This window comes from Pseudonaja textilis, chromosome 3 (assembly GCF_049901715.1).
Source record: "Pseudonaja textilis isolate UNSWEBS1 chromosome 3, rPseTex1.2, whole genome shotgun sequence".
Classification (NCBI taxonomy): Eukaryota; Metazoa; Chordata; class Lepidosauria; order Squamata; family Elapidae; genus Pseudonaja; species Pseudonaja textilis.
Genome location: NC_141992.1, coordinates 23,216,146 through 23,243,061, shown reverse-complemented (window position 1 = coordinate 23,243,061; position 26,916 = coordinate 23,216,146). Strand labels below are relative to the sequence as shown.

At 36.8% G+C, this 26,916-nt stretch overlaps 1 protein-coding gene and 1 long non-coding RNA gene across 10 annotated transcripts in view; one reads left to right on the top strand and one right to left on the bottom strand.

The window, feature by feature from the left end:
- SULF2 (sulfatase 2) overlaps positions 1-26,916 on the bottom strand; it is a 265,704-nt gene that overhangs the window by 18,192 nt on the left and 220,596 nt on the right. For all 9 annotated transcript variants that reach the window (XM_087929026.1, XM_087929027.1, XM_087929023.1 and 6 more), the window contains 4 exons: positions 26,672-26,800; positions 25,313-25,378; positions 22,634-22,763; positions 4,803-5,010 (listed from right to left, as the gene is read on the bottom strand). In XM_087929026.1, coding sequence (XP_087785152.1) covers positions 4,803-5,010; positions 22,634-22,763; positions 25,313-25,378; positions 26,672-26,800 — 533 coding nt within the window. The remainder of the gene's footprint in view (positions 1-4,802; positions 5,011-22,633; positions 22,764-25,312; positions 25,379-26,671; positions 26,801-26,916) is intronic.
- On the top strand, positions 65-22,640 carry LOC148126032 (uncharacterized). The gene is made up of 3 exons (XR_015742703.1): positions 65-288; positions 19,643-19,734; positions 22,044-22,640. It is a non-coding gene; the product is annotated as an uncharacterized LOC148126032 (long non-coding RNA).

The window sequence follows — 26,916 nt, the reverse complement described above, 5'->3', positions numbered from 1 at the left end:
CCAAATTCTGTGAGTATAAAATATAGTTTGCATTACAAACAGAATTACACCATGTAGACTAGAAGGTAAGAGGACAGAAAATAATAGCACATTTAATATGCTCTGTTACTCTTTAGGTGATCTTCAGAAAGCAAGGAATTTCTACCTCCAACTTCTAAGTGAAAAACAGGAAATCTAACTTGTGAAAATTTGATGTTGTCTTAGGAACAGTGGAAGAGGAAGATCATTAAAGGCAAACTAAAGTCTTTGTGCTCAGAAGATCTCAAGTTCAGTCCTAGATATATCTAGGTAGGATGAGAATACTGTCTAACTCAAACCTACACTTTCTACAGATGACTCATGAGTATAAACAGCTTCCTATGCTCCAAATAAATTTACTCCATTTACCTTTGTCATCTTCAAAATTCTGAATGTTTAACCTCATCTTGGTGCCCATACAATACAAAATAGGCTGTAATCCTTATGCCTAATCCTATGGTTGAATGATCTGCAGTTACACAAGCCATTTCTGGTAAGCCAAGCCACTTACTGTTGTGCATAAAGCAGCTTGTTGCATCTAAAGTCAAAGATGCAGTTTGGTCTCAAACCATGACACATTCTCTGAGAAACTCTCCAGTTTCTACATGCAGAGCAGAGTGGATAATATCCACTCTTCCTCCTCTTAGTTGTATTTGCTTGTGAGAGAAATGACAAAAATGACAAGGGAGAAAAACTCCCCTTCAGCACCAAAGCATGACATTTATGTATTGGAAAATGTTTTGTCCCAGACAAAACATTAACTACCTTGAAGAAAAACATCTGGATCGTGTACAGCAAATGAACTAACTACTGTGCATTTATTATGTGAACAGATGATTATTTGGAAAGGCCCTCAGGTTTCTGATACTGAAGACTAAGAGACATAATTACACAACCTAATTAGGATGCCACAGGGATTTGAAAAGTTGCTAATAATTTTTTTGTGGAGTTTTTTATCTGGTTTAAATTTTTGTAAGTGGAGTTCAGATATCTTCACCATAATGCAGCAATTTCATTGTTTCTGTATCACGTTATGCTAAAAGTTATATTTGGGGTTATAATTTGTAAACAGTTTAACTGAACCACAAGCTTAAGCATTACTTAAAGATGGATCTGTTTGGTCATGCATTCTTGGCAGTTACAATAGCTGGCGATTGTACCTGAGAACCAGGAATTTTATTCACCTAAAAATTAGCTTAGTAGTTACTAATAAGCTTGCAAGGCAAATATAAAGGAAGAAAATCGATTTAAACTCCTTGTTTGAAGCTTGTGCCAGGTCATTACTGAGAAAGTCTAATCTGCTAAATAATTAAAGCTCTGTACTTGTGAAGCGAGACGAAAGCAACTTTACAGACGAATAATAATTCTGAGCTGCTGTTGAGCTCTTTTAATCTATAATTAAACTATGCACACTTCAAATGCATGTCTGTGCGTTTATGTGTGGATTTCAGCTGACTCAAGTTAAAGAAGGGCCTGTAGAAAAGGTTATACCACAAAGCTCCTGAGCCTTGCCAAAGAAAATCAGCAGTTTTTGGAGCCAGCTCCACTTTAATGTGAAAAGAAAACGTTATATATGGAAGCAACAGTTTTGGGAACAACATCTACCTGTGCTCTTATTATGAATAAATAATGCTCTAATACCCTGAGAACTAGTCAAATGCAGAACTCAGGGCTATTGTAGTTTCTAAAAAGGAATAATGGATATTTCCACTGACTACTTTTGAGATGTACAGGTACATAATAAATAGTTATTAATCCAGCATTTATCTTGTGAATACCCTGAGAACTAGTCAAATGCAGGTGCTTAAATAATCACCCACTCAGTTGGTATTTATTTAAACACTCTGATAAATGCTGGACTAACTTGGCCAGACAAGTTACTGTATATAAACAGGGAGCAAACACCACACTCACTATACTGATAATGTTATCTAGCTTGGTAATGAAGTGTCTGCAAGCAAACAACCAAGTGTCAGCCCTAAAGCCATTTTTAAGCGGGAGCCATTTGGGGAGCATCTTCAGGGCTGCTGCAGCAAGGCCAGTTGGAACTGTGAGAACCTAAGGGGGGGAGATAGAGATAGCTGGGGAAGTGTAGCCAAAACAACATTCTTTCCTGTGGGAGCCAAGGATGCTCTACCAGGTGTTGGAGAGACATGGATCAAAGCTAGCCAGGATAGATAGCTGGGGTCTGGTTGGACCATGTGACGGATGTGTGACCTGAGGGGAAGAACTCTGGGATTTGATTTGGGTGGGAAAAACCTCGGGTCCTTCAGAGTTGGTTTTTTCCCAGATGTGCCAATATGACATGCCTAATAAGTCTATACTTTGAGGAACATGCCTGCCTTGAAGTTTTGATTGTGTTGGGTGTGTTAACTGGAACCCTGACACCAAGTTCAGAAAGCTCCAAGGACTCCACAGTTCAACCCTGACCTATAAATTTCTATTAGATTACAAGAGCTGAGAGTGGGAGCACTAGATGAGATGTTGGCAATTTAAGATCCAACAATCCGTATTCCAGGAGATGTGCCTGTCTATAACAGTTACAAAATAACAGCTATAGAGTATATGACTCATGTCACGTAAACTGGTCTAAAAAGATTAACATTTCATCTCTTTACCTTTCTGTAAATTTCCTCTCTGACCCCCTCCCTTGAATTAGCACAATAAAAGAGGACAGCAAAAAGCCTGGGGAGGAGAAGCAGAAGAGAGGAGCAGGAGAAGAAGCAGAGAGCCCGGACATTTTTCCATCTGTTCCAGGGCAGCGAGGAATCCCATCTCCCCAGGCTCAAAGTGCTGCCTCATTTTGAAGATTTCTTGTGTTTTGTGTGTTTTATTTCTTGTGCTTGCTTGGCAATCACTCTTTTGTGAGTCTTGCCTAGCCTCACCCTTGCGAGGGTCCCACTGTCTCGCCCTTGCGAGGGCTACTTTAAATCTCACCCTGGAGAGGGTTATTTTCTGAGAGGAATTCAGCAATCAACCAGAAAGGCGAAACAACAGACCGGTCGCTCAACGCGACAAATCCGTAATTGAAGATTGACTACTGTACATAACTCTTAACTATGGTGGCTGAGGGGTTAAGATGTTGGCCTTGTCAATCAGAAGGCTGAGCACTGCCCCCATTTAGCTTGAAGGTAAATGTTGACTGGGTAAGGCAACTTGCTTAATGAATTTAATTGTTTTATAATCCATAAACATTTATTTTTTTCTTTCTCTTTTCCCTTTCCTTTCCGTTTTTATTGCAATAGATGTTTCCTCTCCATTTGATTCCCACCCCCCCATTTTCTGTGGTTGTGCTGGAGAGGAGTAAGCATATTTATGCCTACTGTGAAAGAGAGAATATTTGGTTTATACCGACAGGGGATCTATTAATTTATAAATGGAATATGGTATTTTACTGAGAATTAATTTTAGCATTAATTATTATTCAGTTAATTTGAATTTGTCAAATTATAGGTCTATGTTTAAATATAAAGTAAACTTCTCCCTATTCCTAAGCAAGCAAGCAAAGCTGATACTCAACTGTGTCCTCATTTATCTACTTCTAATTAGTTCTGGATTCCTCCATTAAATGTGTTGGAAACATCCCATGTATGTTCATATTTGTTTTTACATTTTTACATAAAAACTGCATCTTGCTTATAATGCAGAACTGTTGTTTTTTAAAGATTCTTGTGGTTAAAATATTTCAAGCATGTACACATTAAATAACAGTCTCAATCATATGGCAGCATGAGCAGACTTTATCTGATCTTTAAAAAAAAAATCTAAACAGTGTCAGACCTGATTAACACCCAGACTAGAGACAATCAGGAAATCATGGTGTAGGATGACAGACTGGAAGCCAAAAGCACCTCCGGGAAGAGAGCAATGGCAGACCATTTTCACATTGTTTATGTAGCCATTAACAGGCAAATTCAGCTTTAATGAGATGTTACTTTTATCTAGATCTACAACAGACACCTTGGCTTGAATCTAATTGTGACTATCTTCCCAAATTAAATCAGTATAGATTCTTCTTTTAGCACCCTATGAAATCTTCTGTTGAATTTTGAAGGTTCTCTAGAGCAGGGGTCACCAACTCCCGGGCCGTGGCCTGTTCAGAACCGGGCTGCGGAAGTGACGGGCAAGAGTGCACACAGCTCCACTTGCACACAGAATAGGCATGTGCATGCAGCTCCATTTGTACGAGGGCAGGGTGCGTGCGCCTGCTGCTAGCGCAAATGAAGCTGTGTGTGCCTGCCACTTGCAAGGAACCATCCCGTCTCCCTCCTCCCGCTGGTCTGCAAAGCCGAAAAGGTTGGAGACCGTTGCTCTAGAGAGCAAGAGGAGAAAGAAAGGGCAGGGAAGATCCACTGCAAAAGTCAACATTCATATGTGCAACATTGGATCCTTGTTTCACACCTATTGATTTCTATATCTATATGAGACTGCTCATTCATTGAAATCTATGAGAGATTTTCTCCTCTATCAAGGTGTGTCTGGTGGGGACTTTGGAAAAGACATTTACTATGGTCAATGCACTGCTAACAGCCTTTCATAACCATGCAAACTTCTTTTTGATTGGTGGGTGGGTTATTTGTAAGCTCTTGAAAAATGAATTGTAATTTACTTTATTTATTATTCTCCCAAGTTTTAGTTATTTTGTATTGTTGAAACATTTTTAAGCTGCTTTGAGATTTTTTTCAGTACAAGCTTTGCTTAATTTCTTAAATATATAGATTTAAACAGGTTAGTTATTCGGATTTTTTTCCACCATCACAGACCCCCCCAAGAATTTCACTTACTCTTCTTAGAGAATAATTTCTTTCGCCGTCCAATGGGACTGAGCTTGTATTCATTCTCATCACAGCTGCAGTCCTCATTATTCTTGCTGTAATACTTGGGCAGGAGATTGGAGATTCCTTTACTACTGTCTGGAGCCATAAGGCTAGCTAGGCCTTTGCATTTATGCAACTTCAACTTCCCATTGGCATCTTCCACACACTGCCATTTCTGGAAAAGCAATAAAAAAAAGAAATAATAAAATAGTAAAGAACATATTCCTTCCGTATACTTTCATATTTGAAATTAGTTGGTATTATCAACAAGCTGGAAACATAGGATAGTGGGGAAGATCATGCTTGAAAGTGGACTTCCTTATTATTTGTGTACCTATGGTCCATCTTGTGAAGTTTTTTGCAGTCAATCAAAAATAGTAATACAACAGATATGTTCCTTTCTCAAGGAGCAACTTTCTAGAAGTGACATCAGAGCAAAATAAGCACTCTCCTAGAATATAGTGCTTCTTGTTCAATTAAATAGCCTGAGATATAGAGAGTTGTGCTTTCCTATTTGGTTTCCTCTTTTTTAATCTACTAATTATAAGCAGAGAGATGTCAGGTCTGCCATCTTCGGCTTGGTGCCCCGCTGGCCTCCTGTCATCAAAGTCTAGGAGGGAAGGAGCAAGGGAGAAGGAGGACAAATGGTCAATGAACATGTATGGGGATGTGATGGAAAATAGGAAGGTGGGACAAAGACCCTGAAAAAGACCAGGAAAGCAGAGAATCAGTTTGTGCCAGCACACAAGGATATGCTTCTGAGATTGGAATATGGACTATCCCAAACAACTCAGCAATCTCCAAACATCTATGCAGCTGAATGCGACTGAAGATGAATTAGTCATGGGGCAAGGGCTGAGATGAGGGGGAAAAAAATGTAAAATTTTGTTGGAAGTTACGATCCCCCTCTCTTCTAGGAAAAGAAAAGAAATTAGAAGGGGAAAGAAAATTCCCCTAAAAGAAAGGAGAGGTGAAAACACAAGCAGGGTCAGCTCCATTAGCCCCCATTTGCATGGGACACACATTAGCTAAGATCCTTTCCCATAGAAATCAAATAGATGGCAAGCTATAAAAAACTTGTGAAAAGCAAACCAAAAGGCATAACAGGAAACCCAGGATATTGCAACGTACTGCAACAAGCAGCTACAAAGTGAACAAGCAGCTACTATAAATCAATTACTCCTACCAAGATCCCAGGAAGAGATCCCAATCTAAAGAGACAGGAACTCATCATACAAGCAGAAATCAAAGACTTCAAGGATTCACACTTACAAAATCAAACGATCTGAAGAGTATAAGAAAGGGGTCTTCTTACTAGATTAATCTCAGGAACATTGTAGGATTTATTCTTATTTGCCTTCCTATTAATAGACTGATTCTGGCTTCCAATGCAGCTGACCAAATGATTTTGCAGTAAAATCTCCCAGCCGGGAAATTTGAATTCACAAAGGAAAGAACTTTGCCTTTTTTCTTAAAGGGCAAGGCTTCCTTTTCCTTTCCACAATTTTGCACAGAAAATTTAATTCTAGCCCGACTTTACTGCAGCCAGCAGCCTTTAGTAAAAGAACCTAACATTTTATCAAAATAGAGTTGAGAGTCTTTCTTTCCTAAGAGACCTGACTGGGGCAGGTCTGACATGAGGAACAGTTGGTGGGTCTCATAAAACAGGAACATTGATCCCAGAGATCATGGAAACCAGTGCAAGATTTATAGAGCCAAAATGTACACAAGTGCTATAAATGTTTACATGCACGAATGCATACACATGCACACACTCATACATCAACACATGTTGAAGGAAAACTCAAACAGTCAGAAACTAAAAAAGGAGTCTAAATGACAGTAAAGAACCACAACCAAACCTTGTTTTTCAAAACAGACAAGACTTTTCTTGCTGTTTGGTTCAAAAACTGAAGTCTGGAAGTATGAACAAAAGGGAAAAAAATCCCATTGAACAACCTCTGCCTGGAGCAACTAATGAGGAAAGATGCCAATGATTATAGAAGAAAATGAACAAAGCACCACTAAGATAGAACTCATCAGCAATTGCAGTTGTTCTACTGTGAAGCAAGAACAATGATGCCATCTAGTTATTTTATTCAACAAGTATGAGCTCGTAAAATTTTCTGGAGACAATTCATGGTTTGTAATGAAAAAAGATTACGAAAGCAAAGATAGTTAGGGGAGGAGGGTTATAAAATACTTACAATTGCTTAATTTTTATTTTAAAAATCAAAATAATACTGCGATAATAAAACTCTGGGATGCTTCTTCAAAATGGATATTATATCAAACAAAAATAACAAGAGAAAAGCTTGGTGTTTTTTTTAAAACTCCATTTACTGCTGCTATAAGCACAGTATAATTTTAGAATGGTAGAAAATTTAAGTTCACAATAAAAACGAAAACTTTCAGAGATTTTATAAATCTTCTAGATTGGATCTGCATTAAATGGTGGTGATAGTTATTCTGCACCTCCTATTGAAAGATACCAGAACTTCGATGATCCAATAACAAAAGAGAGTGATAATTCAGAAATGGTAAATCCCTTTCAGCCATCCCACTCCCAGTACACAGGTTGCAGAATAGAACTGATAGAATATGCAACTTTATGTTGTAACGATAGTCATCAGCTTGGAAAGCTTTATAAAGGATTAAATAAATTTATGGAGGATGAAGTTTTTGTTATCATCATCAAGTAATAATCGCAATAGCTGTACAGTGCAACTAATCATTGTAATAGCTACATAAGCTTTCTAGAGGCTGTTGGGGAATATCTTTTGGCTTCGCATAATGTGGAAATACAATAGTGGACTAGATAATATTTGGTCTTATCCAACCCAGCTCTTTATATTTTTCTATTACCATCTGAGAGGACTCAATTTAACATGCTTGAAATCACACCTGATGAATAGGGTTTGCAAGGGAAAACAGATCGTCTGATTCTGTTCTTAGCATCTTGTAAAAATGATACATTGGTCTCCTCTGTATGCAAAGGACTCCAGATAATCTTAACCAGTCTGTTCTCCCAGTCAGGGTGGAGAATATTTTATCAGTTTTATTGCCACAGCATTCTCCTGAACATGGATGCACCCACTGTGTTCAGTTACATTCATTCTTTGCTTTTCACCACCATCAGTTTCATTTCCTGAAGTCCTTCAGAAAATTAAGATAACCTCATCATTCGAGACTCAGGACAAGCTGCTTAGGGGCAATTTCATCTAATGCCCTAGTCACCTCTGAACTCCAGAGTGCAACCAGATATGCAATGGCACTATTAATGTGAATGTGCCCAAGTGCCCTCAGGAAATCATCTGGATCCATTAGACACCAGGTGTGGACAATCTTATTTGGCTCTCACCTCTGCAGAGGATAAGCAAAATGATGACCAACTTATGCACCAGTCATGCACAGAGGGCTGATGACACTCTTTCATCTTCAGATAATAGTGCTTACTGCTCCAAGGTAAATATATATTTGCATATATATGTGTGTGTGTTTGTGTGTGTACATATATAGCTTTTGGCCTCTCGGTTTCTTTTCAATTAAGAGCGTAAGCTGTTACTATCCAGACTACCAATAAAATTTAAAAATACAACCAGGAAAAAGATTGTTTGATTGACATTTAATTATGAAAAGTAATATCAAAGTATAGAACAAATGTGGCAGCTGTCTCTCGGATGTAGCTTACATTCCATTTATTAATATGCAATATTTAAGGCAAATAAACCTGAAAGAACTGCCTCTTGTGCTAGAGCCCCAATGAATTCCTGTCATAAATAGTATGAATGACAGAACCCAGCATATTAACTTAATAGTTGTTTAGTGCTGCTAAATAGGCGCAGCAACCAGAAGGTTATAATTTAAGGAAATAGTCAATTGGATCTTGACAAGGGCAGGGAGAAAGGCCAGATGGTGCAGCTCATAAATAGAGATTATGTCAATTGGTTTGTTTCACTGATTAAATTGAACTCTACTTTCAGCTCTGTTAAACAATATTTTTAGTAGAGTGTAAAATACAAATAAATGCACCAAAAGAGAATTTAGATTACTACCCCAAAGGGCAAGGAATAATTTGGTTTGTATTAGTTAGCATGCTCATGTTGCAAATAATTCAAGAAAAAAATCATTTCTTTTTTCAACTTTATTTTTGTATTAATACTTTAATATTTTACTCTATTTATAAGAAGCCTTGCTTTTTTGTAAACACATGTAAGTTTTAATTTTCCCCTATACTTTAGTAACAAAGTTATTTAAATATTTCTCCAGATGTATGAAAAAATGAAGTGAGTCATATGAAAACATAGGAGGAATTGCCACAAACTTAACTATTTCTGGGGAAATCTTAATGATGTCACTTTGACTTTTACTTTAAGTATTTGAAAATCATACAGTCAAAATTCCAAAAAGATAATAGTTTTTAATATGCAATGTACTTATTGTAGCTAAGTACAGTTGTACAAAAATGGGGAGAAATGTTATTCTGCAAATATGTTCGACTAAGCTTTGTACCTCAATCATATTAGGCTTTAATGACACATTGTTCAATTTCATGTCATCATTAGAAATAATACAACAGCATTATTAAGCAGATTAATAAAATCAAAATTTGCTTACAGATAGGCTTATTTAGCAGAGGTATTGGACAGCGAGGATGAAAGGGAACCAGTCAGGGATTCTGGAGAGGACTTGGACAAGGGTCCTGTATCTGATGCAGGGATGGGGCTAGGACCATCTGAGAGTGGGGTGCTGCCTTTGGAGCCTTGCAACAGCAAAGCAGAGGACCCAGGGGAGCCTGTTCCCAGTGTGCGTGTGCGCAGAGCTGCTACAAGGTTAGAACAGCTGAAGCAGAAGGGGCAATCAGGAGTAAGGCTGGGAGGTGATTGCCCCTCCCATAAGGGATAAAAGTCAGTCCTCAGTGACAAAAAGCTTTGCAGGAAGCAAAGCAGTTCAGTAATTTCTGAGTCCGTCTTGAAGCTCAGTGGTCATTTTTTTCTGGGTTTTTGGGTTGGTTTATATTAAGTCTTAATTAGACATCTGTTTGTTGGCAAGCATTCTACAGCACTGAAAAGAGTGCTTTTATCTGGATGAACTGTGTATAATTAGTTTTGGCTGGGAATGCAAGTAATTCCCAGTGTTGCATTAAAATGGATTTTATTTTTAAAATTAGTTTGTGTTTTATTAAGTTTGATGAAGCCTGGGTCAGAACGACACCTCCATTGGACATAGTGCCTTCCATTATGCTGACACACACTTATGCTACCTTATTTCTTTAGACAGTTTCATGATAATATTCATGTTGGACCATTTCTACCCTAGACACATTTGATATTGCTAACTTTTACTGAAATTTTTCTATATCTATGCCAATTATAAGTTGACTGAAAGTTTATTTTTGATCTAATCAAAAATAAAATAACTGTGACCTTTCTATTATTGGATGTAGCTCACTTCTCTTACTCACTTGATGCTCAGATATATCCTTAGAAAAATATCAGTGAAAAACCTGCATGGAGACTTATACAAGTTTCTGTGTTTTTAATATGTGGAACATTAGATTACTCATTTTCTTCTGACAACAGAATTTATCTGAAAAACAGTGCAACCTGAATTTAGACTGGGGTGGAAAATTCATCTCTTTGGTATGAGGCTACACAAAGTCTTTCTTCCAAGTAGATTGAGGCCAACAAGATAACATTATTTAGTAAGATCCTGTAAGCAAAACATAGAATTTAATTACAGTACTTTATTACACTTATAGAAGAGATAAAAAGAATTGGTGTGATTTAATTACTTATAATCCAAATTTCAAATTTGTTCTAGTTTGTACATGTACATCTATTCCAATAACCTGCTTTTCATTATCTTCAGAAAATTATAGCAGTTCTTGTTTACAGAAGAGCCACATTTTTTTCTCCAGTTGGAGATAATCCAATAATCTTAATCTATACTAATTTGGGAAAAGGCATTTATTAAGCTTTCATTCTTGTAATATATTTTCCTATGATTTCCCATGATCACTTTTTCCTACTGATTCCAAATTCAAGTTTCTAGGTCAAGAAAAAAATTACCTCAGGATTATAATGAAAGATTTAATAAAAAAATACTCTAATTTGCTCACAGTTTAAATGCTTTTCTCTGTTTTGTATATAGGAGAGAAATATCAAATTGGAAATCCCATGCTTATCATTAAGCATTTACTTCCAATTGTTATACTAATTAAAAATCAATTCGGAGGAATTTAATTGGGAAATAATGCATGTAAATAGATTGAAACAAACCCTGCATTAGTTTTATGACTAATTCAACCAGAATACAATTGAATTCCAAAGGAAAAAATCTATTCTGACTTAACATCATATTGTATAATAATGTTTAAAGCTATAGATCTACTGTCTACTGAACAAAAAGTAGTCCAAATTAGATTTATCATAGTAAATGCAAAAGAGAAAAAAAAATGGAGTCGAGTAAGGAGAAATTTAGAGTGTGATACAAGCAGTGAGTAGATTAGAAATATTTTATATTTGACAGGGCTGAGGGAAGCAGTAGAGAAGAAATAAACATGTTAGATTCACAGGATTCAATTGACCATCAGTGGAATTTATTGATTGATTGATGTCCTGCCTTTATTCTTTTTAAAAACAACTCAAGATGGCAAATATATCTAATAGTTTTCTTCCTCCTATTTTCCCTTTTACAAATCTGATAGCGACTGGTTCAAGATCATCAAACTTGCTTGTCATGCCTAAGGTGGAATGAGAACTTCTGGTCTCCTGGTTTCTAGCCTGGGGCCTTAACAACTAGACCGAACTGGCTCTCAATTTTTGGAAGAGCTACAAAAAAGTCAGCACACCAACCAAGGGATAGCATCTAGATCATGTGAAGTGTTAATACTACTTTAATCAAAGATTACTTTGTTTGATTTTGGTCACCTGGATACAAAAAGGCGTTGAGGCTCTAGAAAGAGTACAGAGAAGAGCAACAAAGATAATTAGGGGACTGGATAATAAAACATGCAGTGAATGGCTGTTGGAACTGGGTATATCTACTCTAGCAAAGAGAAAGAAGGGCAACATGATAGTAATCTTCCAATTATTTCAGGGAGAAGATGAAGTCACAGAGACGACGGGGTCAATCTATTCTCCAAAGCAGGACAAGAAGTAATGGTTGGAAGCTTATCAGAGATCCAACCTAGAACTAAGGAGAAATTTCTTGACAATGAGCACAATTTCAGAAGTTGTAGATGTCAATCACTGGAGGTTGTAATAAGAGAATGGACAACTTTTGCCCATAATGGCATAAAATCACCTGCTTGAGCAGGTGGGGATTGAATCAGAATACCTCTGAAGTTCCTTCCAATTTGTTATACTGTTACGATTTATTAACGGAGATAGGTCTGGATAGTGAATGTTTCTTCTAGCGGTCGCCTAATTGAGCCTGATCTAATGGCACCAAAATAACATATGTTGTATATGATATAATAAAAGATTGCTAACCAATTCTATGAATACTTTCTGAAAAGAAAATCATTCTAACTGAACACATCTCACTTCTAGATGCACACCCAGAACAAAAATAGCAACCACAGAAGCCAAAATCCATTAGGCTGAAAAGGCCTGATCTATAGCAATTCTATATGTTTATACAATGCTCAAATGGATACAAGCATAGTGATCACTGTAATAACAATAACTGGAAACATTAATCACACGTATTCTAATATGAGGTATTAAATTGCCATATCAAAATTAAGGGAAACTGGGTCCCTTAATTTGAACATAGTCTCAAAATGGCACAACACCACAGCTATTTAGCTTCAAGGTTCATGATTATTTGTCTTCTTCTGTTTGTATGTGGGTATATTTCTGTGTGTTGTTTATGTGCACACAAGCTACTTCTTGCATGCATTTGCTAGCTGAGAATAAATATTATGATATGACAGGCTATAACTGTCTTACAATTCTGTACAAATACTTTTATCAAAACAGATCCGCTGGCATTTAACATTCCACAAAACTGATTTTGGGGTGGGGATTAAAATCTAATCAAAGAGGCAAATCTCCAAAGTGCAGTGAACATTTTATTGGAGGAAAACAGGAAAAAATACTTAAAAATGCTTGACATAGTTTGAGTAAAACAGTCATTCTCAAGAGGAATATTCATCGTATTTTCTATTCTGGAAAATCATGCCCTCTCTTTAGATTTCTCAGAACATAATTAATGGCTTGTTACACACATACACACACACTGTTGATGGGAAGAATGTCAATAGTTGAATGAATCCAGCTAGAACTGCCCACAAATTACAAAAAAGCTTAGAGGAGTATCAGAGATTTCTAAAGGATAAATCAAAGCTATAAGTTATTACCTTGAATCACAGTTACAGAAATTATTACGACCAATGGGATTTACTGGAACTTCTGATCTCATACAGAAAAAAATCTTGATTTGATTTACTGAAAACCTTTCATGTTTTTTTAAATAAAACTATTGATTATAATCAGCCACTCATTAGTACAAGTAGTCCTTGTTCACAACAATTGGAATTGGCATCTTGTTCATTAAGCGAAGTGAAATTGGTTTTAAATAATGGAAAACTAATTATAGGAAGAGAAAAAAAATGTTCAATAGTATTTTATCTAGAGCAGAGGTGTCAAATTCACGTCATTACAGCAGCGTCATGTATCAAAACTTTCCCCCCTTCACTAAACGGGGCATGGGCGTGGCCAGCGCATGACGCACCCGGCCCATCTTTAGATCCTAACTCTGATCTAGAGATAGTCCTTGTTTAACAAACACAATTGGAACTGGCAGTGAAGTGAAGCAGTTACTAAGTGAAACTGCAATGGTGCTTATCATCTTACTTTAGCTTTTCTTTGCAGATCTGTGAAGGTTGTAAATGTGAGGATTGATTGTAAACTTACTTTTTCCTCACTATCATAACTATGAATGATCACTAAACTTGGAGTACCTTTTTATTGTAAGTTGCAGTCATAGAAATTGCTTAAGTATTTCCTAGAAAAATATACTACTCTTAATGATTTGTCAATTGACTTGAATTTTCATTGGAAGTTTTGGGTGATGATATTTAGTGAGTGGGTATAAGGAAGTTTCACTGCATTGATGACTGTTATGAAAAATAAGAGAGGTTATGTACAATGAGACAACTTATAAGAGTAATGGGACAGGATGGGAACTGAAACAGGAAGGTTGAATTCTGTGGCTCATTCCTCCTATTAGATAATAACAGGACAATAGTAAGATTGTCTCATTTCCATGAATGTATATGTTTCTTATTTGGATTTAAGATAGAAAGACAAAATAATATTAGCAGTCACTGCAGCAGAACTTGTAAATGAAACTCTTCAACAATTATAAGAATAAAAAGCAGAAGGAAGGAGGAATTTGGGGGGTCATGAAGGCAGGATAGGCTGGATTAAGCTTGCAGCCCAGAGTTATTTACACCTGATTTCAGAATTGCTTCTGTTCCACTAAGAGTACTTTGTATTTGTAGTTTTAGTATTCAAGCCCAGTTAAGAAAGTTTGCGCAATGGCATGACTTTGTCTTTCATAAAGTTTGATGTATTTGTTTAACACTGTCTGGCTCTGATCATGCCCCAATTTTGGGGCACAGAAAATGCTACAAGACAATAAAAAGAAAGTATCATCAATGCACTGGGCATGAGTTTGGGTAGACTCAGGGAGACAGTGGAGGACGGGGGAGGGGGTGGGCGGCTGGCGTGCTCTGGTCCCTGGGGATCACAAAGAGTCAGACATGACTTAGTGACTGAACAACAACAAAATAGAAAGAAGGAATAAGTAGATGTAATTTTGGAGAGTGGTTTCTTCTTATTTCATTATTTCATGATTTATGGCCCTAGCTCTGCTGGCCTTTCATAAAGCTTTAAAGAATGACATGTTCGCTTTAACTTTAGTATGCTACCTAGGATTACATTGGTGAGTGAAGCAGCTACAAAAATTATTTAGATAAATAAATAATAAAATTACTCTTACCAGACAAAATTCTCTTCTAAAAGTTTTCAACTGAACAGATGTATCTGAACAAACAAATCTGTATAAACATTACAATGCTATATAAATCTCACGAAATACTAGAGTTGCCTCCCACAGTCTGCTGCTCCCAAATGTATTGGTATTAAAATTCACACGATGCTCAGCTAGCCATGTTTCTAAGAACCTGCCACACAGCAGCACTGTAAGTGAAATTGGTTTCTTTTTTTAAAAAGGACATCGTTATCTCATACACATTATGCTGCAATATTTGTATGATAGGCTTCACAGCAGTGAAAACAAAAATATTTGTGAAAGACTGCTATTAAATAATTTTTAGACATATAATTCATACATGAATTAAAAAGTTATTCTTCTGGATATTAGGAAATAATATGTATTTCAATTATCACCATTTTAAATGACGTAAATTATTTTAGTTATTAAATTTTTCATCTTAGGCAGGGGTGGGATTCAAATTTCTTAACAACCAGTTCTGTGGGCGTAGCCTAATTTGTGAGTGTGGCTTGGTGGTCATGTGACTGGCTGGGCATGGCTTGTATGTAAATATTGTAAATATTTATGTAAATATTGCATTTTTTATTAAAAAAGAGCAACTTTTACCCAAAATCAGCAGGTAGGCAGACTGAGTTGCTCATAGAATCACAGATTCACTCACAGATCTTTTTTGTGTGCAATCTGCTACCTGAGTCTGCACTGAAAAATAGAAGCTTCAGTCCTAAGGAAGGTTCAGCTCTGCTTTTAGATTAGCTAGAAAGCAAGAAATCCAATGATTTCCTGCTTTCTAGCTAATCTAAATCTTCTGGCACAGCACAACAGCTGATGGTTGGGGTGGGGGGAAGAAAAAGAAAAATAGCAACTTACCAAAGGCAGGCAAGTTTGATGGCACGCATGCCAGGTAAGGAGTGAGTGGGTGGGGAGGGGCCAGCCAGTGGCGTGATTTGCTGGTTCTCCAAACTGCGCAAAATTGTAACAACTGGTTCTATAGAACCGGTGCGACCAGGTAGAATCCCACCCCTGATCTTAGGCTCCTGAATCCAGTAAATATCTCTCTATATAAAAGCAAAATACCACTCACACGTCATCACAAAATCTCCAGAACCGTAAAACCTACACACTGGAAATTTGGCACATATGTTTCTCTTGGCTTCTAGGTTGCTAAGAAAGGATTTTTCAAAATGATCATCAGAGCATTAGTATTTCGTATGTTATTATTAACATCAGGGGTGGGTTTCTACCGGTTCTGTCCACCTCTGTAGAACCAGTAGCTCTGAAGAGCAGCAGACATAGAACCGGTTCTATGTCTGCTGATGTTTTCGCCCACCTAACCACCCGGGCTCTTAACTGATCTTTATTTCCTGATTTTTCAACTTCAGCTGCCGAACGAGGCACAGCTGCAGTTAAAAAAGCAGGAAAAGAGGGCTGTTTCCAAGGCTGTTTCTCTGCACCCAGTGTGCTGATGACGATTTACAGGCTCACGGCTCGCGTGCAGGGAAGCTCGTAAATTCTGAAGCGGTAGTTAACCCTGTCATATCCCACCCCTGATTAACATGCTCTGATGCTAAGGAGTTCTACTCCCCCTTCCCACCTGAAAAGAACTCTGTTCCAAATGCAAAACACAAGCAGAGGAGAGGAGTTTCAGTTTTAGTTTCACAGCAGCAAACAGCTTTAGTACAGAATAGTTGAGCTAAGCCATGCCCAGGCTCCTTGCTGTCTCCTTCTTGCTCACACAGCAAATACTGTTTCAGTTTCCATGTTTCAGTTTCCAAACAGCCCTCAACTCTCACACACTGACAGGATGCTAGCCAGATGAATACCGATGGATGCTGGTAGGCAAAGGCACATTCCCCCCGCCCTTATTTTCCTCCCGAAAAACAGCCCAATCACATAGTTTTGCAGTGAAACATGGGTATAGAGCTAGTAAGTAAATTTATAAATAATGATTTTGAAAGTAAAGGGATAATATATTTAAAATGTATTGCTAATATGGTATTGTCAGATAATTTTACTATTCAAGCTAACAGCACAATACACAAGGGAGGTAACGTTATACTTCCACAATAGGTAGAACTTATCTAAAAGAACCAAGGCACGGTGTGTTTTAAAAAGAATCACAAGAAGCAGATTTTCTTTTGCTTCAGAGTCTACAAGTTTCAGATGAGAAGCAGCAGGGACAGAAATATGACTTCTCTTTTGAGATACAGGTAATGCTCAACTTATGACTTTTCGTTTAATGACCGAAGTCACAACAACACTGAAAAGAGTGATTTACAACTTATGACTTTTCCAACATCCCTATAGACCCATGATTAAAATTCAGACAGTTGGCAACTAGCATGTATTTACAAAACTTGCAGCGTCCTGGGGTCATGCAATCACCATTTGTGAACTTTCCAGTGGGCTTCTGACAAGCAAAATGAAACTGAATTTGTTTAATAACCACACAATTGACTTAACAACGTTAGTTATGCACTTAACAATTGTGGAGAAAAAGGTTGACTTCCGGCTTGTGGTGCTTCGGTGCAGGCAGGATTCCGTGACTCTGCACGGGTTCTGCCTATGTTCACTGCCTGAGTGCCTCGAGCTACTTGGCTTCGGGGCTAAGCCACCTTTGTAGAAGGTGATGAAGACTGGGGGGTTCTGGCAGGGACGAGAGACATCGCATCTCTCTTCCCTAGCCGGCTAAATCTCCCTCTCCGACGGCAACTGAACGGCGATCTTTATGGCCGCCATTTAGAAGAGCCCAGCCGGGGAAAGAAATGTGCTGGAGGGGTTTGTGAAGAAATGAAACTGATTTTGCTGACCGGGACAAAGGAACAGTGAAAGTATCCTGGTATTTAACACCTATTAAAGACACATTGTTCCCAGACTGAGTAAGCAGCGAATGGATATCAAAGGAAAACTTTTTTCTTTTCACTCTCCTTCCAAACGGAACAGCTTTGAGAGAAATCGAAACCCGCATTGAAGGTATGCTAAATGCTAAAGACTGTGCTAATGCCAAAGGGATATGGATTTCTAAATATTTAAAGAAAAATTTTCTTCTGCTGTGAGTGGGAAGGAGAGGAAAAAAATTGAATTTGAGAATAAGGAGCAGACTGCCTAGAATTTTAAAGAGCCATTTGAACATTAATAAGACTTCAAAAGACATATTATAATTGGAATTTTGTGATTTAATAGCAACCCCAGAAAAAGAAATGGAAGAAGGAAAAAGTGCTAAATGAAATAGTTTATCTGGATTGTTTGGTGACTTTGCATCTTTTGGGAAACTTTTTTTCTTTGTTTAAAAACACTGGGTGGTTGTTTTGGGAAAAAGTTTTCCTCTTCATAATGGCACCACTTTTGGATGAATTTAAAACTGAATATCTAAAATATAAAAAGGAAGAACAAAACTGGAAAGATACCTTGGACATTCTTTTTCAATCTCTAGAAATGGCGGTGCATTCCTATGGAGAATTGATTGCGCAGCAGGATAACTGGGACAAAGAAGGAACCATTTTTGATGAACATGTGACCCTACTGGGGAGAAGAAGGAGGAAGAGGAAAAGGAAAAAGGGATTTTAAAACTTAAAAACAACCAAAAAAGATAAAAATGAGTTGAAGGGTGGATATAAGATAAGGAAACAACAGGAAGGGGGAAAGCACAAGAAGGAAAGGGAGGTGGAAAGACAAAGGGTGAACAGGGTAAGGAAAAGAAGAAGCAAGGGAGAAAGGAGGGGTGAGAAGTCTCAATGATGGGAAGCAAGATTTGAAGAAACAAAATTTATTTATAGACAATGGGTAAATTTAATTGAAAAAGGGATTCTGTAAGGTACATAAGATTGTGTTATTATAGGCATTTATAGAATAAAATGTTCAAGATATAAATATATAAATAAGTATTAATAGGTACGATTAAAACTTTTCTTTTTCTCTTTATATAATATATTGTGTGACTTTAGGATGTGCTAAACAGAATCCCAATACAAGTTATGTGTGATATTAAGTATTATCAGGTTAGGGGAAAGAGTTAAAGGCGTCATACTCTAATTAGTGTACAGGAGAGGTTTTGTTTAAAGAGAAAAAATGAATGGATAGTTGAGAACAGACAAAGAATGTTAAGTATTATGACTTGAACTGAGATGAGTAGAATAAAATTAAGAGAGTTAAAAAAAGGAAGAAGCTATATAGAAAATGGAAAACGGTAATAAGATATGGAATGATATATAAAAGGAACGTGATTTTTGAAGAGGTGTCTGTATGATGAGTTTTAACCGGGATCAAGCAACTTTCAGAAAAGATGTTTATGTTTTTATGTTTTATGTCTTGTTTGTTTGTTTTTTTTATTGGAAGAGAATAATGAAAATGTATAAGACAGATGGATATAAAAATGTATACAATCTAAAGTTAAAGAGATATAATTTGAATAAATAGAAGGAAAAGAAGTAATAAAGAGAAGTTTGGGATAAGATATGAAGATGAACAGATAAGGTAAATATATATATCAAATTGTGCTTGTTTGGAAATGTGATAACTTGGAATAATTCTGTCTTTAAATAAGTTGTTGTATTGGCTTTTTAAGAAAAAAAATTCCTATGTCATTATATTTTACGTTTTGTTTGTCTGTGTATTGTTTTGGAAAATCAATAAAATTTGTTCAAAAAAAAAAAATTGTGGAGAAAAAGGTTGTAAAATCAGTTGCCTTGTTTAGCACCAGAAATTCTGGTCCCAACTGTGATTGTAAGTCAAGGACCGTAATGATCTCAAACCTGATCATATATTTATCTTTGTATCCACAGAAACAAGAGACCAAAACAGATACAGAGTAATTAATATAACATATGAACACTTAAGTAGCACCTGGATGGAAGATGATCCCTATAGAGCACAGGTGAGCAACTCATGAGCCATATGCAACTACTTCTACCCTGATTTACCCCGATTTACCTGTATCCATCTGAAATGCCTCTGAAAGGTTATTCCATGTAAAAATAAAGAATGATATGAACATTCCCAAACTGGCTTTAGGTACAAAAATGTATCATCAGAAACTACATGATCAATGTACATATAGGAGTTATTTATAAATGTCTGAATAAATGAACAGAACATCCTGATTAGTAAGTGTTCTGTATACAAAGGATTTAGAATAGGATTTAGAATTCAGTCTGAGAAGACACAACATTAGATTATGGAATTCAGAGTTTAGCTTAGTATAAAAACAGTCTTGCATATCAACAGCTTGCATTTGGCACATAGTTTTAAGACAGCGAATGAGATAACACTATATATTGAAAGAACAGTAACACTCATTCATTAAAAAATACCTACCGTTCACAGCTTTGGCTCATTTTGTATAAATATACCGTAAAAACAGCTTTTGTCTCCTGACACATGTTTTCCCCGCCTAGACATTTATTGTCTAGACAGAGCAAAAGGTGTAGGACAGTGACTCAATGAAGGATGGGAATGGTCACTATTTGGAAATGTGCTCTGACTAATCAACTCGATGCCTGCAAGTTCTGTTATGTTCTTTGTTGCTCCGTTTTATCCTATGCTGTGGTGCCCAAACCAATTCATGCTGAAATGCTTCAAACCATTCTTTGGTTCCTTGACAACAAACACACAGGCGGCAGCAATTTCATCATTTCTTCTCTACTAGCAGTACAGCCAATGGAATTTATGGGTAGCTATTCATTTTCTGTAGACTCTGCAGCAAGACTTTATTACCTCTTTCAAAACAAGAAAGAGAAAGGGCAAAAGGTATGTATAATGTTGTTTGGAAAGCTGCTTACTTCAAGCAGCCTGTAATAACCAAAGGATAAAGCAGGGCTAAAATAACCATTTACAAAGAGTCATCTGAAGGATTAGTCATGGTCTTTAAAATATTTTTCTAGACCTTGCTGCAGAACTGAAAACTGCAGGAAAGGGGAAAAGCTAATGAGATGGTTTTTTTCTTTGTCCATAAAAGTACCAACATAGAGAGATGGTAGAAAAAACAATGGCACCAGTTTAGAGTATAAAGAACTTTAAAAGTGGTATTTTGAGCTAGTGATGGTGCTCTTGCATCCTTTTAATATTTAGTTGTGTCATAAAATGAAAAATTAAATCAGCTTTTATTTCTTTATAAGAAATAACATTTTATTTCTTTTGCATTGCCTAATTTCTGAAGAAATATTTATAAAAAAAGAGATGATCCAACTTTTTTTTGAAGGGAGGGGGGCGGCTTCAAGTCAGTGTTGACTCCTGCTGATTGTCTAGACACCTCCCTGTAGTTTTCTTGGCAAAATTTCCAGGGGTAAATCTGGAGCAGAGGTGATCCCCAGGAAAGGATGAACCTTCACAGAATGGTTGGATTGGTACTGCTGTAGTCTTAAAGCCATGAGGGTGAACCTATGGCACGCATGCTGGAAGTGGCACACAGAGCCATTTCTGCCAGCACGCGAGCCGTCACCTGGAAGAGATGTACTGCGCATGCGTGCGGTGCCTCCCAACAACCAGCTTTGCATTGCATTATGGGAGCAGGCACGCATGCGCGCATGCACTTTCAGCATGCGACCATGAAAAGGTTAGCCATTTGTCATGCCCTTGTTAAGAGTCGGACTCTGTGGGAGAGGAGGAACAGCTGACAGGGAGTGGAGGTGTGCCTCCGGAGATTGTGGAGGAGGCTGGGGAAGGGCAGAGGCTGGCTGGGCAGTCAGAGGAAGAACCAGGCCCACCCCCTCCTAGGACATGCAGGGAGGAATGGAGGCGGAAACAACTTGGCTTATGAGAGAGGAAGCGGCCATGATCCCCCTCATTGGTTGCAGCTGGGGAGAATAGTATATAAGAGAGACAGTTAAAACACAGCGTTGCCAGAAGCAAAGCGTGTTTTATTTTGGGCTTAAGTTATCTTGTTGGTGTCCTTCCAACAGACTGTGCCTTGTTATCTCCTTGAAGTTGGTAATTACTTATCCTGGTCCCTTGTGGAATTTCCTTCATTGTAGTTTGTTTTGGGTTTTTTATTTCACCTCTGTCTGCTCATTAAGTTCGGACTGTATTGCTTTCTTTTGAAGACTATTTTTGAATAAGTTTTATCTCCAACTGAGAATTATTGAACAGTGGGGCCAAGTTGGAGGCATTTAAGGACATTTATTTACATTTTGGATTTTGTTACATTTGTGTTACACTCCGGGTCATCACACCATTATTGTCTTACAGAAAAATAGAACTTTCTCAAGAAAGCTGGAATATTTTAGGAATGAACAGTACAACTTTTGCACGTTTTTTAGAGAAATTTCCTGACAGCTAGAAGAATTAACCAGTGGAATGGCTTGCTTTCAGAAGATGTGGGTGGTGCTCCATTACTGGACACTTTTAAGAAGAGATTGGATAATCATTTAACTGAAATGGTATAGGGTCTCCTGCTTCACCAGGGGGTTGGACTAGAAGATCTCTAAGGTCCCATACAACTCTGTTATTCTTTTTTTTAAAGAAACAAAGCAATAGTCTCACATGCATACTCTTCACCACCTCTGGAATTTCCAAATCAAAAATTATATGAAAGTTTGTTTATCTGAAGGAAAATTTTAAAGAGAGAGGGAATATTTTTTAGCATTCACTCAAATTCCACACCCTGCTCTCTCGAATACATTTCCTGCTACTGAAAACATAAGAGAAGGAAAAATTATTCTGCTAATTCTGCCAGTTGCTACCTGGAAAATCAAAAGAAGGGATTTTTAAGCCTTTGTTATGATACTTCAATCTCAAGATGCAGGACACCTGAATACTTTTGACAAATGGTTTCTCACCTGTCCAAGTTGTTCACAAGCAGTTTGATATTCAGCTCGCTGGCAGAGATCTTTCACTCGTTGATATTTGGGCAAAAAATTTTCTTCTTGAGCATCCATTTTTTCATTGTCTCTTTTGTGCAACAGCTTACTGGAAAAAAAAGATGCTTTTTCGCTTATGGAAATACAGGTGCCTTAAAAGGTTAAAAAATAATGAAATTGACACAACCCAATTAACAGATTTGGATTAATGTATATCTACTATTTCAGTGGTTCTCAACCACTGGTCTGTGGACCTCTAGGGGGCCCACAATGTCATTACAGGGGCTCCACGAAGGCTTGAAGAAATGTTATGATTTAAATCTTGAGTCAAGTTTTGGGAATTCATGGCCACAAAAGGCATTTAAAGGGAGTCCGTGGTGAAGGCAAGTTTGAGAGACACTGTACTATATAAGGCAAATTTTCTGCTAGATAAAGCCATCAGATAACATTAGCTACTTGATTATTCATATTCTTATTTCTTGATCTCACTGCTTCACTTGCACGCTTCTTAGCACACTATATAAAATAAAGCTGAATTCTGTGACTTGAATGGAAAATAGTTCTCTTATTTTTTGTAATATATAACTTAAAAAAACTATACAATTTATAATGGTTTGTCAGAAAAGTACACTGAAATCTACCAATCACAATCATGAATTGGATTGAATTCTGTATTCATTATTAAAGTTTTTGCCTCTTTTCTATTAATGGAATCACTGTTCTTGTACATACTAATCAGTATTGCATATATAATGCATTTTCATGAATGAATAGCATAGGGAACAGATACTTTTGTCAGGTATCGATATACTTTTAGGACAAATTTAATAATCAGTTGAATGCAGTAGAAATATGGTATTTAGATAATGCACCTGATAAAATCAGAAGGCATGACACTAAGAGTGAATAGGTGATAAATGATTTTGGACTGAACATAAAAATGATTTATTATCATGAAAAAGCACACTGCTGTAGTATGGACACATAAGGGGAAAGGATGAAAACTGAACATAAAACATATCTGAAGGAATATTAAATGGCTTGAAAATAAAAGTATACTAAAAAGTGTTGGTTGCCTGGAGCTGCTGAGATTCTCGAAAAAGAAAAGTGCAATTGAAATAATAAAAGGCAATTACAGATTGTCCTTGGTTAACAACCACTTGTTCAGCAATTGGTCAACTGATGACGGTGCTGAACAAATAGGATTTATGACCAGTCCCTAAAGTTGGCGACCAGAAGTGCCAGAACCACCATTACTAAGCTGTGTGATCATGTCTGATGCCATGCTTTAGGATTGGGCTGCTTAATGAGGGAAATTCCAGCTCCAATTATTGTCATTAACTGAGGACAACCTGTGTGAAGTAATATAAGGACAGGGTAGAAGCAAGGATAATTTGCGAACATAGAAAATTATGATTTGGTGTAAATTAGATCAAGCTATAAAGACAGTCCTGTACTTACGACCACAATTAAACTCAAATTTATTCTGAACTTATATAAAAAAAAGCTCTGTATAATTTCTTGCCAATATTGAGGGACTGATTCTGAGCTGTAGTCTTCTTAGAGCAGGGGTGTCAAACTCTTACATGTTGGCCACCTCCACATCTGTTTAAGTGAAGGGTAAAAAAGTTGCAATACGTCACTTGACAACGTGTCATTGCGGTTTTGACACCCGTCTCCTAGAGAATATCTAAAAACCAAGGTTATCTATATATACAGGTAGTCCTCAACTTATGGCCATAGTTGAGCCCAAAATTTCTGTTGCTAAGTGAGATGTTTGTTAAGTGAGCTTTACTCCATTTTACAACCTTTCTTGCCACAGTTGTTAAATGAATCACTGCAGTTGTTAAGTTAGTAACACGGCTGTTAAATGAATCCATTTGTTCCCCATTGATTTTGTCAGAAGGTTACAGAAATTGAACACATGATCCTGGGACTCTGCTATTATCATAAATATGAGCCTGTTGTCAAGCATCTGAAGTTTGATCTTGTAACTACGGGGATGCTGCAGTGGTTGTAAGTGTGAAAAATGGGCCTAAGTCACTTTTTTCAGTGCTTCTATAACTTTGAACAGTCACTAAATGAACTGTTGTAAGTCGAGGACTACATGTATTTTCTTTTCCTTTCGCTTATCTCATGCTTTTAGTTCCTTTGATTTACTATTAGTACTACTCATTCCTCTGCTGTGCTTTTACGTAATGCAGCTGCCTCCCAAGGGAATAGCAGGATGGCTAAGTATGAATTTATGAAGAACCCATATCAGTGGCTATTGACTATAACAGTTTAATCTAGCCTGATGTTTTAGAGACAATGTGATTCTAGGAAGCAACTACTGAAGAACTAAAATACAGGAAGAATGCATAGACTGAATTCAGTAACTATGGCAGAGAACTATCTATCACATTAAAAACAATTATCTGAGATATTATGTTGATCATATTCAACTGTATGTGTTCTTACTGTATAACAGTTCCAGTAAAAATTAATCTACCAATAAATACATTTTTGTTATTAAAGCAACTTCCCCATAATATTGCTGAAGAAATTACATAATTTAAGATAAACAACTGGCTTCAACTGCAATAATTGTAGCAACTTATGCTTCGAGCAATGAAGTCTCTAAAAAAATAAAACAAAGCACATTTCAAAACTACTTACCCTCGCTCCACCAAAAATGAATCTCTCCAAACCTTCATTTTCTTTTTCGAATGGAATCTGGAAAAACTGAAGCATAGGTTTGAATCATATTTAACTATGATTAGCATAAACTTGTTGTTTTAACTCTGTTTAAGCTCCCAAATGTTTCACTGAAACCTATTTTAGTTATCTAAAGACTCAGAAATGTATAATTGTTTATCAGCGTTTTATTCAGACAGGCTAGAGCAGGTTTAGCAAACTTTTACAGATCCTGGTTCGAAGCAGCTAATCTAGTATTATGGCATAATACCTGATCTGGTATTATAACAGAATTTGGATAAAAATGCTCCAAATCTTGCCAGATTGTTAAAGCCAATGAAATTTTGATGAACTTATTGGATGATTCTATGAAATCCTATCTGATAAATTATTTTGTAAAATTTTGACTGTTTTCTCTAAGATTCCCATATATACTGAAATCTTGGTGTGCAAGATTTCTATTGTTTAAAAAATCTTGATGTGCGAGATTTCTATTGTTGAAAAAAAATATGTGTAATTATGAAGGTTGGGAATACTACTTTGAAATCAACAGGATCTTGGTAACCATATGTGCCTCATTATTAATCTTTGGATAACAGCAACAGCTATTCGGGTTAGGCAAATATTAGCCTATTGATGATTAAGACAAATCGCTTCCAAACATTGTTTATTACAAATAGTTTCTGCCTGCCTGCCTATTGTCTGACCATCTGTCCATTCATCCATCCATCCCAAATATTTACTGTGGACATTAGTTTCAGTTTCAGATTCCTTGTATCTCTCCTACTACTTGTTAGATCTGTAGAACACCCATTATCCAGACACTATAGAATAGTGAAGCATATTAATAGGAATAGAAAATTTCAGAATAGGATCGCTTTGATTATAGGTATAAAAAAGGATGAAAACCTCATTTAATTGATCTTGGTTATTCCACTTAGAGTAGTATCAAATTGAGAAAAAGAGAAACTGCTTCCCACCCATGCCCCCAGACCACATAAAAATTCTCAATTCCCCCCCCCGCATCAGGATAAGATTAAAAATAGCAGAGATACTAACAGGCAGCATTTCTTGTATGTGTGTGTCTTCTTTCCCCTAACAATTTCTATATAACACAAATAGCACCGATTAAAAAAAAAACACAAGGGAAATTTGAAATCTGTAATATATGGAAATACTTTCCCTGAAAGATTCATAGAATATTTTCCCAATGTACAAAAAACAGAACCAAATGTACCATAATGCTCTATTTAATAATCAAAACCAGTGTTCCCATAATTTGCTGAAAGAACAGTGAACTGCAGGATATGTAAGTCTACTGCATATGTTTTCCACCCTTACCTATTGACCAGTCTTTCAGAATCCAGCAGTTTTAGTATGGATTTCCCATCCATGTCAGGTGGAATGTCCAGGCCAGCAATATCTAGAATTGTAGGAGCAAGATCGATGTTCAATACAATGTGAGGATTCCTGAAAAGAAATATATATACACAATCTTTACAAAACAGCTGGAACAATAATCCCAGCCTAATCTGTAACAGATACAGTATTACATCATGTAGTCTTCTGAAGATCCAAGTGTTTAT